The sequence below is a fragment of the Rhinolophus sinicus genome, linkage group LG13 (genome assembly GCF_036562045.2).
Source record: "Rhinolophus sinicus isolate RSC01 linkage group LG13, ASM3656204v1, whole genome shotgun sequence".
Taxonomy (NCBI): Eukaryota; Metazoa; Chordata; class Mammalia; order Chiroptera; family Rhinolophidae; genus Rhinolophus; species Rhinolophus sinicus.
Window position 1 is genome coordinate 17748948 of NC_133762.1, and position 13646 is coordinate 17762593.

Sequence of the window (13646 nt, forward strand, 5' to 3'; positions counted from 1 at the left end):
TGTGCACGCACACAGGCACACACACACGCATGCGCGCAGTCAGGTACATGCAACACACATGCACACGGGTACACACACATGCACACACAACATACATGTGCACCTGGGCAGGTGGGTGCACATGTACATGTGGGCACACATGTGCGTGCATACGGACACACATGACATGCATATAGGTGCACATGTGGCACACACGCACACACACGCACACACAGGGAACACACATGTGCCCACATGGACAGTGCTGCTGAGAGAACCCAGGAGGGGCTGACATGCAGGCCTGTGAGACCACGGCCGCCGGGCAGGACAGACAGCACCCACACTCAGGGTCAGCTCTGCTGGCTCCCCTCCCAGACGTCCACTAGGCAGGGGCCGGGTCCCAACCGTGACGTGGCCAGTCACACCCACTCACAACCACGCTCTGGCACCCACCTGCATCCTGTCCAGGGGCTGGGGCTGGCGGGAGGCCTTGTGGACGAGGTACACGTGCTCCATGTATTCCGTAATCCGCTGCAGGAAGCTCAGGGGCTCGTTGAAAGCGATGGGCATGGTGATCTTGGACAGCTCCTGCAAGGGCCAGCGAGGACCATGAGGGGCCCGTCCCCAGGAAGCACAGCCCACTCCCGCCCCGCATGGAGGGCCCCTTCCTGGACAGGTCTGAACCCCCCAGCGATGGGGGAGCACCCCTGGAAGGTAAAGCCGCTGCCCCCCCCCCCCACTGCCTGTGCCATGGCTCCGCCCCACTCCTCTGTCTACGCCCACCGCCCCCTTCCAGACCACCGAGAGTGCAGGAGCGCCCTGACTGGCCACCTCCAGTGGCCTGCCCCCAACTCCAGCGTGTCCTTCAGGCCACCTCCAGATTGATGGTCCCAAAGCATCATTCAAAAGAGTCATTAGCTTCCCAGCATGTCAGGGGTGATGGCTCATTAACCAGGCAGGTGAGACATTCCATAATGTGGCCCGGTGTGCTGCGCCCAGAGGCTTTCAAAGCTGGCCACAGTGTTTCCCTCTGAGACCTGCACTCAGGTTCAGGTGGGCAGAGCGAGTAGTGCAGGGCAGGAGCCAGGAAGAGGCTGAGGGGGACACTAAGGGACAGTGTGACAGGGCACTGAGAGCTGGTGTGTATGGAGCAGATGCTGACAGAGTGGAATACGGCAAAGGACCTCCCAGGAAAAAGCCTGCTGAGCATGGCAGGGTGTCAGAAAGGACCGGAGGGTGAGGGGCCAGAGGGCAGAGGGCACCGGAGGAGAGGGAGGGAAAGAAACACAGGCAGCCCTGAGCGCAGGAGCCACGCTGGCCTTGCTCACGTCAGGAGGGAAGAGATAAAGCGACGTGACATTCCACTGCTCAGCTGCTCACCTGCCCCACGCCTGCTGGTGGCACTGCAAGTGCGACACCCTCCACCCCCACCCCAGGGAATTCACCACATCAGAACTGCACATTCACTTATCCTGGGGTCCAGGTGCCAGATTATCCCAGAGACCCTCCAGCAAACACACGGCAACGGCCCGAAATGACCCAAATGCCCCACAACAGGCCAGGTCAGTAAATACAGGACGCCCCAGAGGCAGCACAACGCAGGGACCAAAAGAATGAGAAGCAGCTACGTCGTGCCGTGGATGGAGAAAGGTGTGGGGGCCTATCGTGCACCCAAAGAAACGGGGAGGAGATATACACGGTCAACTTCAGGTGGCGTGGTAAGACAGACTATAGATTTTGTAATGGTTGCCTCTGGGGAAGGGACAGTACAGGAGGGAGCGGACAGGGACAGGGAGCTGGATGGATGGATGGATGGATAGATAAATGATAAACAGACAGACAGACAGATAGATCTAGGACTATATCTTGTTTGGGAGATTTAACTTTGGACTTACAATTTGAAAACAAAACTAAGTTTAGAAAAGCAACCTCCATGCATCAAGCATAAAAAGAAACAAATGAGCCCGTGAAATCCCACGGGCACAGCCCCCCCAGTGAAGGAGCCAGTGCAGACGCCCTCCGAGCACAGTGGCTGGAGATGCACTAGTCACAAAAGAGCCACAGAAGCCAACAGACCACCGTTTTGGTAAACACGCGGCTGTCGGCGGAGCTGGTGCTCCCCAGAGCAGCGCGTGGGGACACAGTGAGTGAGCCCTTAGCTCTGCGCCAGTCCCCATCCAGTACCTGCAGCACGGTCGGTGTGGGAGAAACACACACACAATGGTGGTTCCATAAAGCCTGTTGCCCCAGATCTGAAGCATCGTTGAAACAAATCAAAACACGGTTCCTAAGTGTCTCCCCTCAGGAGATCCAGAAACAAGACCAATCCAGCGGCTGCCTGGGGCCCGCCCAGATGTGGTCCGGAGTCCTCTCCCTGGACAGGTGGCTGACTGCAGGTGCCAGACAATAAAGTACAGCACGAGCCAGGAGCATCATTTGTAAAGGACAGTGGGCCACTGGAGGGGCCATCACCAGCCACGGCCTTCACCAGCCACGGCCATCACCAGCCACGGCCTTCACCAGCCACGGCCTTCACCAGCCACGGCCATCACCAGCCACGGCCTGCAACAGCCACGGCCTTCACCAGCCACGGCCTTCACCAGCCACGGCCTTCACCAGCCACGGCCATCACCAGCCACGGCCTGCAACAGCAAATAGGCTCAATGCCCTGATTTCAAAAGTAAGTAACGAGACAAACCAGCTGGCGATGTTGTCCACGCTGGGTGATGCTAGCGAGCCCGACACTTCATGTGAAGACTGACAAACAGGAAGAAGCACTCACAGCCCTACTGTCTTATGCAAACCACCTTCACAGCAGAGGAAGGGGGCTTCCTCACTGCAGACGCAGCCCGGGGAATGAATGAACAGTGACAGTGAATGAGTGGGTCTAGGCGCTGGGCATCAGCTCATAAACTCCGAAGAGCAACAAAAGGTTCAGGACAGCAGGATCCAAACAAGGTCCACCCACAGACGTAAACCCCATGAGAACGGGTTTGGGGCAGCTGGCTACCTGGTGATACTAAAGCACTGTTCTTTTTAAAGGAGAACAGTGCTGTGGCTGTCTTGAAAAAGAATCCAATCCTGTCCAACACATAAGAAATATCTACAAAGAGAAGGACGTCTGGAACCCGCTGGAACACCAGGGAGGGAAGTGGTGGGGATTGGCTGAGGCCTAAGCAGCCCTGAGCGACAGCTGGAAACTCTGTTCACTCGTTGTTGCTCTTGTTTAGTGAGCTAAGTAGTAAGAAGAGGGTGCCACCGGTCCCCTTAGAGGTGTGCAGTGAGATAAGCACCTCAAGGGGGAAGTGACGAATGTGTCCAGTGGTGCAGGGTGACCCAGCAAGGTCACCTTGCCCGGTGGCTCTGAGAACAGGCCAACCCGTATTTCCATTCAGCTTTAATGTAAATCTGTCAGTCCCATGGGGACTGCACTGCCATGACGTCACTGTGGAAAAGATGCTTTTGGTACCAGACTTCTGAAGGGTCAGGATCAAGGAGCTGGTCGAGTTCATCACAGATCCCGTCAGACACTTTTGTCTGGACCTGAACTGGTCAGTCAAAATATAGGAGGTGATACCGCTCAGAAAAATTCCCCAACATGGTTTTGAAGAGAGCGCTGAGAGAGGTGTGCAGACGTGTGTGTGTGTGCAAGCAGGGCGCAGGGTGCAGACGAGGTCTCCAGTCTGCGGGAGCCCTGGGGCACTGCCACCCAGGCCTGGTGAGCACGACCAGCGGCCACATCTTGGTCTCTAAACACTGTCCTCCAATAAAAGGACGTCAGGAAACGCGGGGAAAGCCAGGTCACGTGTGTGGCACAGGGAGCAGTCACATTCCCACAGACGCCCTTCATTTGGTCACTGCACCACAGTCATAGGTGAGATGGTGACATTATGGGAAGCTGGGTGAAGTTTACAGGACTCACAGTGCTATTTCACAACTTTCTATACGTCTAAAATTATTTCAAAACAAAAAGGTTAAAGAAAGATGAAGTTTCCTCTGGGAACAAAGGACTGGAGTGGAGAAGAGCAAAAAGTAACCGCAGCAGCAGGATGGAGTCAAGGCCATGGGAGAGTCAGCAGGGGTTGCGTGCTCCTGGGGTGCCCCTCCCCAGAGTCACAGCAGGATTCTCAGTCAGGAAAGACCAGCAAACGAGAACCTATGGCCTCTGGACACCAGCTGCCCAACTCTTCCTTCTGTTACAGATTCTGAGCATCTGAGCTCGGCCGGCAGCCCCGTGGGGATGGGCTGGGGACGCTCAGCGTGTCCGGGAACCCCAGAAAGCCCCCATTTCACGCGGGTCACCAGAAGCCGGCTGACTCGGAGCACATCACAGACCCGAGGGGAACGCCCAGAGTGGAGCCTACGGAACTGCCTCCTACAGGCCGTAACAACTTAGCTTCTTCACCCTTCCCCTTTCGCATCTGCGCCTTTGCTACTTCACTGTCTCTGTTTCGTGCCGTTTATAAACACGCAGAGGCCATGAACGCCCAGGAACGGTGCAGCTGCGGGCGCCGCCGGGCCCAGGGGACTCACCAAGCCGATGCATCTCTTCAGTATACTCCACACACTGAAGTCGGTCCTGGTGAACATGGGGGCCGGCAAGCACGTCCTGAGCGGTGAGAGAGGACAGCAGGCGTCAGCCCAAGCAGAGCTGCTTACGACGGATGACTCTGCTCAAGGCCACTTTTGTTTTTAAACTTCTATTTATTTAAGTGTGTTTGTCCAGGACCCATCAGCTCCTACTCAAGCAGAAGGCGCAGCTCACAGTGGCCCACGCGGGTACCAGCCGGCAACCTTGTTGTTAAGAGCACCGTGTTCTAACCAACGGAGCCAACCGGCCACCCTCAAGGCCACTTTTCCCTCTCCTTTTTCTGTCTCAACATTAGCAACTCCGTTCTGCAGTGCCTGGGGAGAAACAAGACTACCTGCTGAAGTCCCAAAGGACGGTTTCTGCATGGACTCTGGACGGCCTCCTGGGCTATAATGCCCGTGACCACACAGCCGACTTTCCTCCCACAGAGCTGGGGGCAGGGCCCCAGAGGAGCAGGAAGAAAGGTCATCGGTCCCTCCCCGAGGGGCAGTGGAACACAGCAGGACCACGGACAGAGGCCAGGCCAGGAGGACACCAAAAGGGACCCAATTAAGAAAACCTTTTCGGAAACCAGCTGTTCAACCCCCTTTAAACATGTGTTTGTGTTTCCTGAGCGAATCCGTCTCAGGCTGTTTCCCCGCCACTACAAGGGGAAGCCCACAGCCATGTCTGCACCATGACACTTGCTCACAGATGAAGGGACCCCTGACCCAAGGGGGGCTCTGATCTCCCTCCTGGGCACTTGGCTGGATGAGACACTGGCTCCATCGGGGGAGGGCACCGGAGTGGGACGTAGGTCGGGGTTTGGGGCAGGCACGCCGGCCCGTGCACTGCAGACAGAGCCGGTTGGCAGGAGAGCAGTGTGGCCCAGACAGCGCTATGTGGGGCCTTGGTTCCCCGCGGCCACCCTGCGTTCCAGAACCCACTTTGGGTTTCCCTGTGGAATTCCGATTTTGTGTAAGCAGTTGTCAAGTGGTGTCTGCATTTGCAATGGGAGGCCCATGACGTGGTGGGGCCACCTCTCCCCCAGCACTCTGGTCTTCAGGACATGTCCTCGCCTGCTCGGGACCTGAGCTCTCCATCAGGGATGTCACATTAGGGGAGCTGAGTCAGGGCACGCTGTTTATTTGGGGTGGGATAAGAGGGAGAGAAAAAGGCAGCTGGAAATGACATGGGAAGGAACACTCACAGTCGGGAGCAGGGGTGCCCCGAGGAGGGAAGGGAGCATGGCGACCGGAGGGAACAGTAGGCACTGAAGAGGGGGATGGACAGAGGGGGGCAGGGGCAGAGCTCTGACTGGGGAGGGGCCAGGGCGGGAGGAGAGGCTGCTGGCTCTCGTCCTAGCAGGGACCTTCGAGCTCACTGTCCAAACTGAGGCACTTGTGAAAGAAAAGGTGGTGCTGTCAGCAATGGCTTGGGACTACGTGGACATCCGCCCGAGACTTTTAAGTGACGGGTCAGAACTGTACTCTGGAAAAATGACTGCCCGCAGCATGGAGGAGGAGGAGGGGGTCCAGACGCAGTTCCAGGGTGACTGCCGGAGGCACAGAATGGTGTGGACTGGACCGGGATGTGACAGGGGAGGCAGGAGAGCGGCAGCGTCCCAAGGCATGTTTGAAGAGGCCAGCGCATCAGAGCTGGCTGACAGGACCAGGCAGGGACGGAGGAGGGAGGCATCCTGGCTGACTTGCAGTCACCTGGCTATAGACCAAAGTCACAGGACGCTGGGGAGGGTTGATGACAGAGGTCCAGCCCGGGAGAGCCCAGTCTGCTGGTGGCCAGGCCGCCTGAGCAGGAGGACGTGTGCCAACGAACAGGCGTGAGTGGGGATGTAGGTGAGCATTTGGGTCTAGAGCTCACAGCAGGTCAGGGTGAAGCTGGAGGGCTGGCTGGCGCCAAAATGCAAATCAGTGTGGGGAGGACGGAAGCCGCCTTCCCACCGGTGCCATCTCCCCACCAGCGTCATCTCGGGGGGCCACCGCCAGCTGACAAGCTGGCCGGCCTGTGATCCCACTTCTGCTGAGGAACACTCAGGTCACTGGCACCGGACTCTGCTTGTGTGACAGTGACACGCTGGGGGAGGAAAATGGAACGCAGCTTCGCAGCACTGAACAACTCTTAGTCCAAACTCAAAGTGGTGAGAGGTCAGCGCAGACAGATGAGCCGGAAATCAGCCTCAGCCGAGCGCCCGTCGGCAGCGCCGGCCGCGTGTATGGCGCCAGGTCACCCCCTGTGCTCAGGCCGCCCGGCCAGGCCGGGCAGGGATGGCCATCTCCATCATTTTATGGGTGACGGGACCACTAGTCACAGACGCGCCATCACTGGTCTCCAGCCAAGGAGAGGCAGCGCGTCTGCAAATCTCTGGCTGACCAGGCGCTGGGTGCTGTCAGGAGGGGCCCGCCTGGGTGACGCTCATGACTCTGAGCGCTGCAGGGGCGCCTGCGGCGTGTTAGGGGGTCGTTACAGATACACTGGAAGACTCTAACACACACGTGTGGGACGACATACCTGTGCTTTTGAATCCCATTCTCTTGAGGGGGCCTCTCCCCAGCTTTTCCAATCCCGTTACTTTGGCTGGTGTCCACGTGAATCGGTCCAGTGACTCGCTGATTTGTCTCTGAAAAGTCCCCAGAAGAGTTATCAGAATCAAAGCCTGCACAAGACAAGCAGAATGGTAATTTTCACAGGTCTTAGATGGTAAAAAAAAAGTCTGCCTCCAAGAATCCTGACTGCGCAGAATACCCGGAGCTCTAAATGGTTTTTATGAACACCTTTGGCATAATTACATCAGTTTCCCAGGGACTGCAGAAAGAGCAGAGAGGCAGGGACACTGCAGGGAGCTTCTTGAGCGAGAATACCCACTCAAATCTGAACTCCAAATACTGCAGCTTCCATACAGGCCTGGAGGGGACTGTCCACTGGCCCGAGGTACAGCCCTGGGCCCAGGACAGTGGCTCAGGCCTGTCGTCAGCGCCTCCCCGTTCCGGGCCGCCCCCAGCACTCAGCTCCCTCTTCAGGGGGCGGCAGGTGTCTCTGCACAAGGTCGCGGTCACGCTCTGCATTGGTTCTAAGCCCCAACCCGCTGAACTCACTCGTACGGCACGAGGACCCTGCGCCATGCAATTGCCAGAACCCATCAGATGCAGGACAGTCACTGAAATAGTGAGTAATCGGTGCAACTTACGGAGCAGTCGGTGGCACAAGAAACCTGGGGGAAATGAACTACTTGGGACTTAGTGAAACACAGCCGAGTATGTTCTCCTGGACCATCCAGTTACCCCAGTAAGAGCCACCTACTAGGCCATGCTCCATGACCCTTCCCACCAAGGGGGTTTTCTCTCAAAAGAGCAGGCGACTCTGGGGGGAAAGGAGAACACGTTTCCTCCCGCCACAGACAGTACACCAGTGGAACGAATACTCAGCTTCTGCTCCAGAGCTACAAGGGGAGCTGCGGCCGCTGGGGCGCCTCCGTTCCAGCTGCGGGAGGGCGCTCCTGGACTGCTGGCACTTGCTCGGTGATGACCTCGACTATTGGGGGACATGGCGCCCACAGGACTTCAGGGTTCCACAACAGCCCTCATTTCACAGAGAGGACGGCAAGGCCCAGGGCGCAAAGCCGGGGGTTAATTGCTGTCAGACCCCAAAACGTAAACCAATCTGCGGCTAAGCTTCCCCGAGAATAAGCAAAAACATCTCCTTTCATAACCTTCTATATGGTCAGATTCACAAAACGTAGCATGGAGATTTATTGCACAATAATTTTGAAAGGATATATTAAAAATGAACCTCCTAAATGATCCCTTTCCTGACATAGCCTGTTACCTCTACTTTTTGCTACTGTTCCCGAAAGCAACAGCTACTTCACCCCCACCCTAAACTGAGCTTGAGCAGGTTCTCAACTTAAGGACGCCCGTCCTGTGGACTGTGCCCCCTGCTTTGGCCCGGGTGTCTGGTCTGCATGGACCTCCCTCAGTGCTAAGACATTTATGTAGACAGGTCATTTAAATTACAGCTGGACCGCGCCCGGATACAAGGCCACACGTCACCGACACTCATGCTGAAGCCCTGCCTCAAATGAAGCCGATGCAAATAGGTACTTATTGTAGAAAAAAGGAAATCCACAGGCGCAAAGGGGAAACCTGAAAACATCTGCAATCGGATCACTCAGAGACACCCACATTGGTTTTTTTTAAGGAGGGCGCAGCTCACAGTGGCCCATGCGGAATCGCACCAGCAACCTGGGTGTTATTAGCACCAGCTCTGACCAACTGAACTAATAACCGGTCACCCCCAGAGATACCCACTTTAACAGGACAGTGTGTGAATTTTTGTAGCCCTCAGTCTGTACATGTTTTTCATGTACTTTAAAACCTTTCACTTTAATAGTACAGATTCTTGGAGGAAGGAACTGCCTGTTGAAGTCACACATTTAATAACTGCTGGGTTTAAATACTTTTTATGTTCGAGTTCCAAGGTGAGCCCACCGCTCTGGGCAAGGATGTGGTGGGGACACTGCATCTTCTACGGCATTTCACTACCTTGGGACACTCAGTATTGCTCTTCCCATGATTCGTTTTGGAACCAAAGGACTGAGGTGACACATTATTGCACCTGGACAGCTGCCTCTTCCCTTCTCTGTTGGGTCCACACGGAGAAGTGCCACCGTGCGGACAGGTGGAGACAGCGTCCCCCCAAACACTGTGCTACGTGGGGTTCCAGGCCTCTCCGGAAAACATCCCTGGGAGAAGCTCAGAGTGGTCCAGGGGTCTCAGTCACACTGGTTCCCAGGGAACTTCGCATGGGGCTCCCAGGAGGAGGGGTCACGCCGAGGCTGGGCTGTCTGGGCTACGACACAGCCACCCTGCAAGAGCCAGGTGGCCCAAGGGCCAGACCCTGACCATCCCATTGAGTGTCAGGTTAGCTGCAAACGAGGACTGAGGCGTGAGCAGGTGGCTGCACAGACCCACCTCCTGGGGCACGGCGACCAGGCGACAGGCATGATTGATGGCTCTGTACTCAGTGCCCCCTTCTCCTGGGGTTTCCGACAGGAATAAATCAATAATCGGGGCTGCCTATCCCCCCGGGGAGAAGCTCTCGGCTAGTGCGTGACAACCGCCCCTGAGAGCATGCTGCTAAGGTGTGTCCAGGGGGACAGTGCCCGCCATCAGCAAGCAGCCTGTGCTGTGCTGGGGACCAGGTCGTTTTGGCAGTAACTACAGACGTGGCCCCTCTGACTGCACTTGGAAAGACCATCACTGAAGTCCAGGCCCGCAGTGGTACCTCAAAGCCGCTGCGCTGCTTCAGGAGGGAACGACGACAGTAGTCTCCTGGAGTCTCTGTCCACCAAGAAGAGTCCTCAACAGGAACCACAAGATGACCCTCCACCCATTGACCGTGGGGATGGAGCGTGTTCTCGGGCCTCCGAGCTTACTGTGGCTACACAGTAGCACCTCGGTTTTCAAACGTCTCCGTTGACGAACACTTCGGTTTACGAACGCCGTAAACTCGGAAGTAAATGCTTCAGTGTTCGAACACGCCTCGGAAGTCAAACACGTCACGCAGCTTCCGCTGAGTGCAAGATCCTGAGGCCTACCTGTCGGCTGTTTTTGAACGTTACAGAGCTCGAATGGCCTTCTGGAACGGATCACGTTAGAAAACTGAGGTACCACTGTACTTGCTGCGTGGGGGTCCAGGGCGTCCTCCCAGCCATGGGGGAGGGGCTGCTCTAAGCACATGTGACCTGCAGGCCCACTGTCCCACCCTCCCCATCAGCCCCACCTGCCCCCCCCCACATGCAAACACACCCAGCCAGGCGTACACCACAAGGCGCGAGCTGCTGTTTACAATGGCCATGGGAAAAGCAAAAAATAACTGAATTCTGAGTATTTATACCCTACAGCAACTCTTTGAAAGACTAAAACCCAGTTGCCCTTTCTTTTTATCTCCTATGGTCCAAAGCTGAGCTCTGTCACCAAACTGGGAGCCAGGACTGGGCACATGTCATGGCTCCCTCCTGCGTGGGCTTCCTGAGCCGTCCTCACGTCCCAAACCAAGGCTCCGTCTGAGAGCAGGATGCACCAGTTCTCTGTCCGCTCACCTGTGACAGCATCGAAGAATTCCTCGTCCCCGTTCATCCTTCAGCCCCAGGCTCCCTCGCCGGCCAGCGGGTCTGCGGTCGTCTACTGAATCATCACCACCAGATCTACACCAACACTGCCAGCAATCTGACACCAGCAGCCTTTTTTGTAAAAATCCAATAGGCAGTGAAGATCTGAGGAGGGGGAACATTAGGGTGTACTTAGCTTTCCGAAGTTTTACGGGTTAGAGACATTTTTCAAAACCCATTCATCATTCTTGAAATCAATCTCAATTACATCTAAGCAAAAAAATAAAATGAATGATCTCATAACAAATGCATGATTTCGAAAAGTATAAATCAGAGGAAACATTTATTATACAAATATCCATCAATGAATAGTAGCTAATAAGTAATCATCATTGGAAGTTATTTTTATTTGAAAATCATTATCTACTATCGTATAAAAAATGATAAAATGATTAATTTGGGGAAAGTCACATGAACAGGTAAGTTTCAGTGAGGCTTTTACACATCAGGGGCTCAAACATGTCTCAGGAATTGTGCTGAAGGTCGGTGCAAATCTTTGCCAGAAGTAGGCAAAGGGTTACAAATAAATGGAAAATGATGTTAAAATACTTGTTTCACATCAACATTAACCCAATTTCAATTCTGAGAATTAAGACTGCTGAATAGGCTAGCTGCTATCAGCACAAACTGAAATCAACTTAAATTTTCTCAAAATTGTTTTAGCTCAATATTTTAGCAGAACTCATGCATGTTAACTTCTCAGGAAGAGCAGCGTTTTCTAAATGGCAAGAGCCTGAGGAAAAGGTCAACCTTGTCCCCAAAGTTTGGCTTTTTGTGACAGTAAGCTGAGCCCTATCTTTAATTGTGTTAGCAACATAAAGAGGGGGCCCCAGGGCTCTCCCTCAGTTCTGAGAGCAGTGAAGGGGCAGGGACACACCCTCTGTCCTTGGAGTGGCTGCATGGCCTCGTGACACCTGCAAAGTGGCTCAGGTCTGGGCTCCGCCCTGCAGCACACTCATGAGCTTCCACATTGTACCGCAAACTGGCACTAATTTCTCCAACCCTCCTTCCTGGAAAGGCTCTGAGTTTCCTTTTTCTTTCCGAGCTTCCCACCCGGCCCAGGGAATCGGGCACCCGTGCAGCTTCTGGAAACACCCATGCAGAGCCTCACTCACTGGTGCAGGATTTCTCCTTTGCAAATTGGAGAAGCTATTATCACTCACTTTGAATTCTCTGATACGCCAGGACCCAGCTACAACTGCCAGCAATTTGCTTAGCCCTCCAAGGGCCGCTCAAGGGAACCAGGGTTCCCTGGAAGAGAAATGGCTGAACCCAGGACTGGGGTCCCCCCGCAGGCAGCAAGAAGCTACCGGGGTGCTATCACAAGACCCAGGGTGAACCCCAGAGGCTCCCCGTAACAACAGAACAATCTGAGCACCACTACCATGTACTAGACGGAAACATGACCGGTACATTTCCGTCCCAGGTGCGCAAAGATGCTGGAAAAGCCACGAACTGGTCACCACTGGGGCTGTCAACACGATCTTCTGAAAGCTAGTCCACAACAGGAAAGCATCGAGCGTCTGCCCTGCCTGTCCTGTGCAGGCTGTGTTCGCTGCTGTGTAGGCAAATGATAGAGACCAGCGTGTCACTCTGCAGAAGTGACAATGACAAAGGAACGAGAGGGCGTGAGCATCGCTGCCACGTGACACTGAGGAATTGACGCACAGGCCACTAATGGCTGCTGCCCTCACAGGACCAGATGTGTTATGTGCCTTGTGGCAGAGAAGCATGCAACCACCTCTGAAGCCAACAGGTCTTGCCAAGAAAATCGAGCCAAAATCTGGCCCAGCCTCCAGCTTTAACTAAGTACCGACTCAAGGAACACAGAGAATCGAGGAACCTGCTAAATGCTACCGTGGGGACACGGTCAGCAAAATCCAGACTAGGAAAGTCAACAGGACAAAACCCGGCTTCTTCAATCAATAAAGCACAAAGGAAAAAGAGAGTGTGCTGGAGAGGTGGGGGGATGTCCCCACACTGGCAGTTTCACAGGGGTGCACGTCACGTTAACTACGTGTCAAACTACATCCTGGGAACAACGAGCAAAACCCAGGCAGAACAAACCCAGCTTCTCCAACAGATAATTAGAAAGAAAAGAGCAACAGAGAGGGGAGGGCTATTTCACTGTCCTGACGGAGGTGAGCGTTTCATGTGCGTACACTTATATCAAACCTTACTGTACACTTTAAACATGTACAATTTATTGCATGTCAATTACACCTCAAACGAGGCATAGGTGCGGTCATAGCATTTCTTAAAAGACACCTTATCTTTCAGAGCCACACTGATGCATGCGTGGATGAAATGATACCATGTCTGGGATTTTCTTCCACACAACTTGGGAGGAGTGGGTGGGTGGCTCACAGAACAGGCTGTGCCCAGCTGGCAGACTCACAGAGCTGGAAATGGGCACAGAGGGCTGTCCTGCCTGCTTTCCATGTGCTTCACACCTCGCATAACAGCACGTGCAAGTCACACACGCGCCCTTGCATTGTGCTCCCTCACCCCCCTCAGGTGTCCTAATGTTGAAGGAAACTGATCAAACTGTACGGCAAGTCTTCAGAATGAGGCTGTAAGATGTTAGGCTGGACGAACACTGAAGACACGGCTTGGCCGACAACAGGGGCAGTGACTCAACCTGTAGCACTGCGTCCCTGCCTCGGGCACCACGTGGACCGCCTGCCACAAAGAACCCAAGCCCCCTCCACAAGATCAAGGCCGAAACTTTCACAGCAGCCACAGGACAGGCTCACATTTTATAAGTTCAGTAACTAATTCCAACACAGTTTCAAGGTAATTCCCAAAAGGGTTGCGGTAACAGCCACCGCACATTTCATCTTCTTCGTTTTACGGAGTAAAAACTACCTATAGATACAGACTGTCAACACAAAGCAACAGTGATCTCAT

General features: G+C 54.6%; 1 protein-coding gene across 5 annotated transcripts in view; it reads right to left on the minus strand.

Annotated features, from left to right (window-relative positions):
- The window catches only part of OSBPL2 (oxysterol binding protein like 2), a 43264-nt gene that overhangs the window by 14819 nt on the left and 14799 nt on the right, over positions 1-13646 (minus strand). For 3 of the 5 annotated variants that reach the window (XM_074317669.1, XM_019753395.2, XM_074317668.1), the window contains exons 2-5: positions 10668-10841; positions 7079-7223; positions 4513-4588; positions 433-567 (exon numbers count right to left, since the gene is read on the minus strand). In XM_074317669.1, the coding sequence (XP_074173770.1) occupies positions 433-567; positions 4513-4588; positions 7079-7223; positions 10668-10704 (393 nt within the window). In that variant the 5' untranslated portion in view covers positions 10705-10841. The remainder of the gene's footprint in view (positions 1-432; positions 568-4512; positions 4589-7078; positions 7224-10667; positions 10842-13646) is intronic. The other 2 variants (XM_074317670.1, XM_019753396.2) reach the window with 1 other exon arrangement.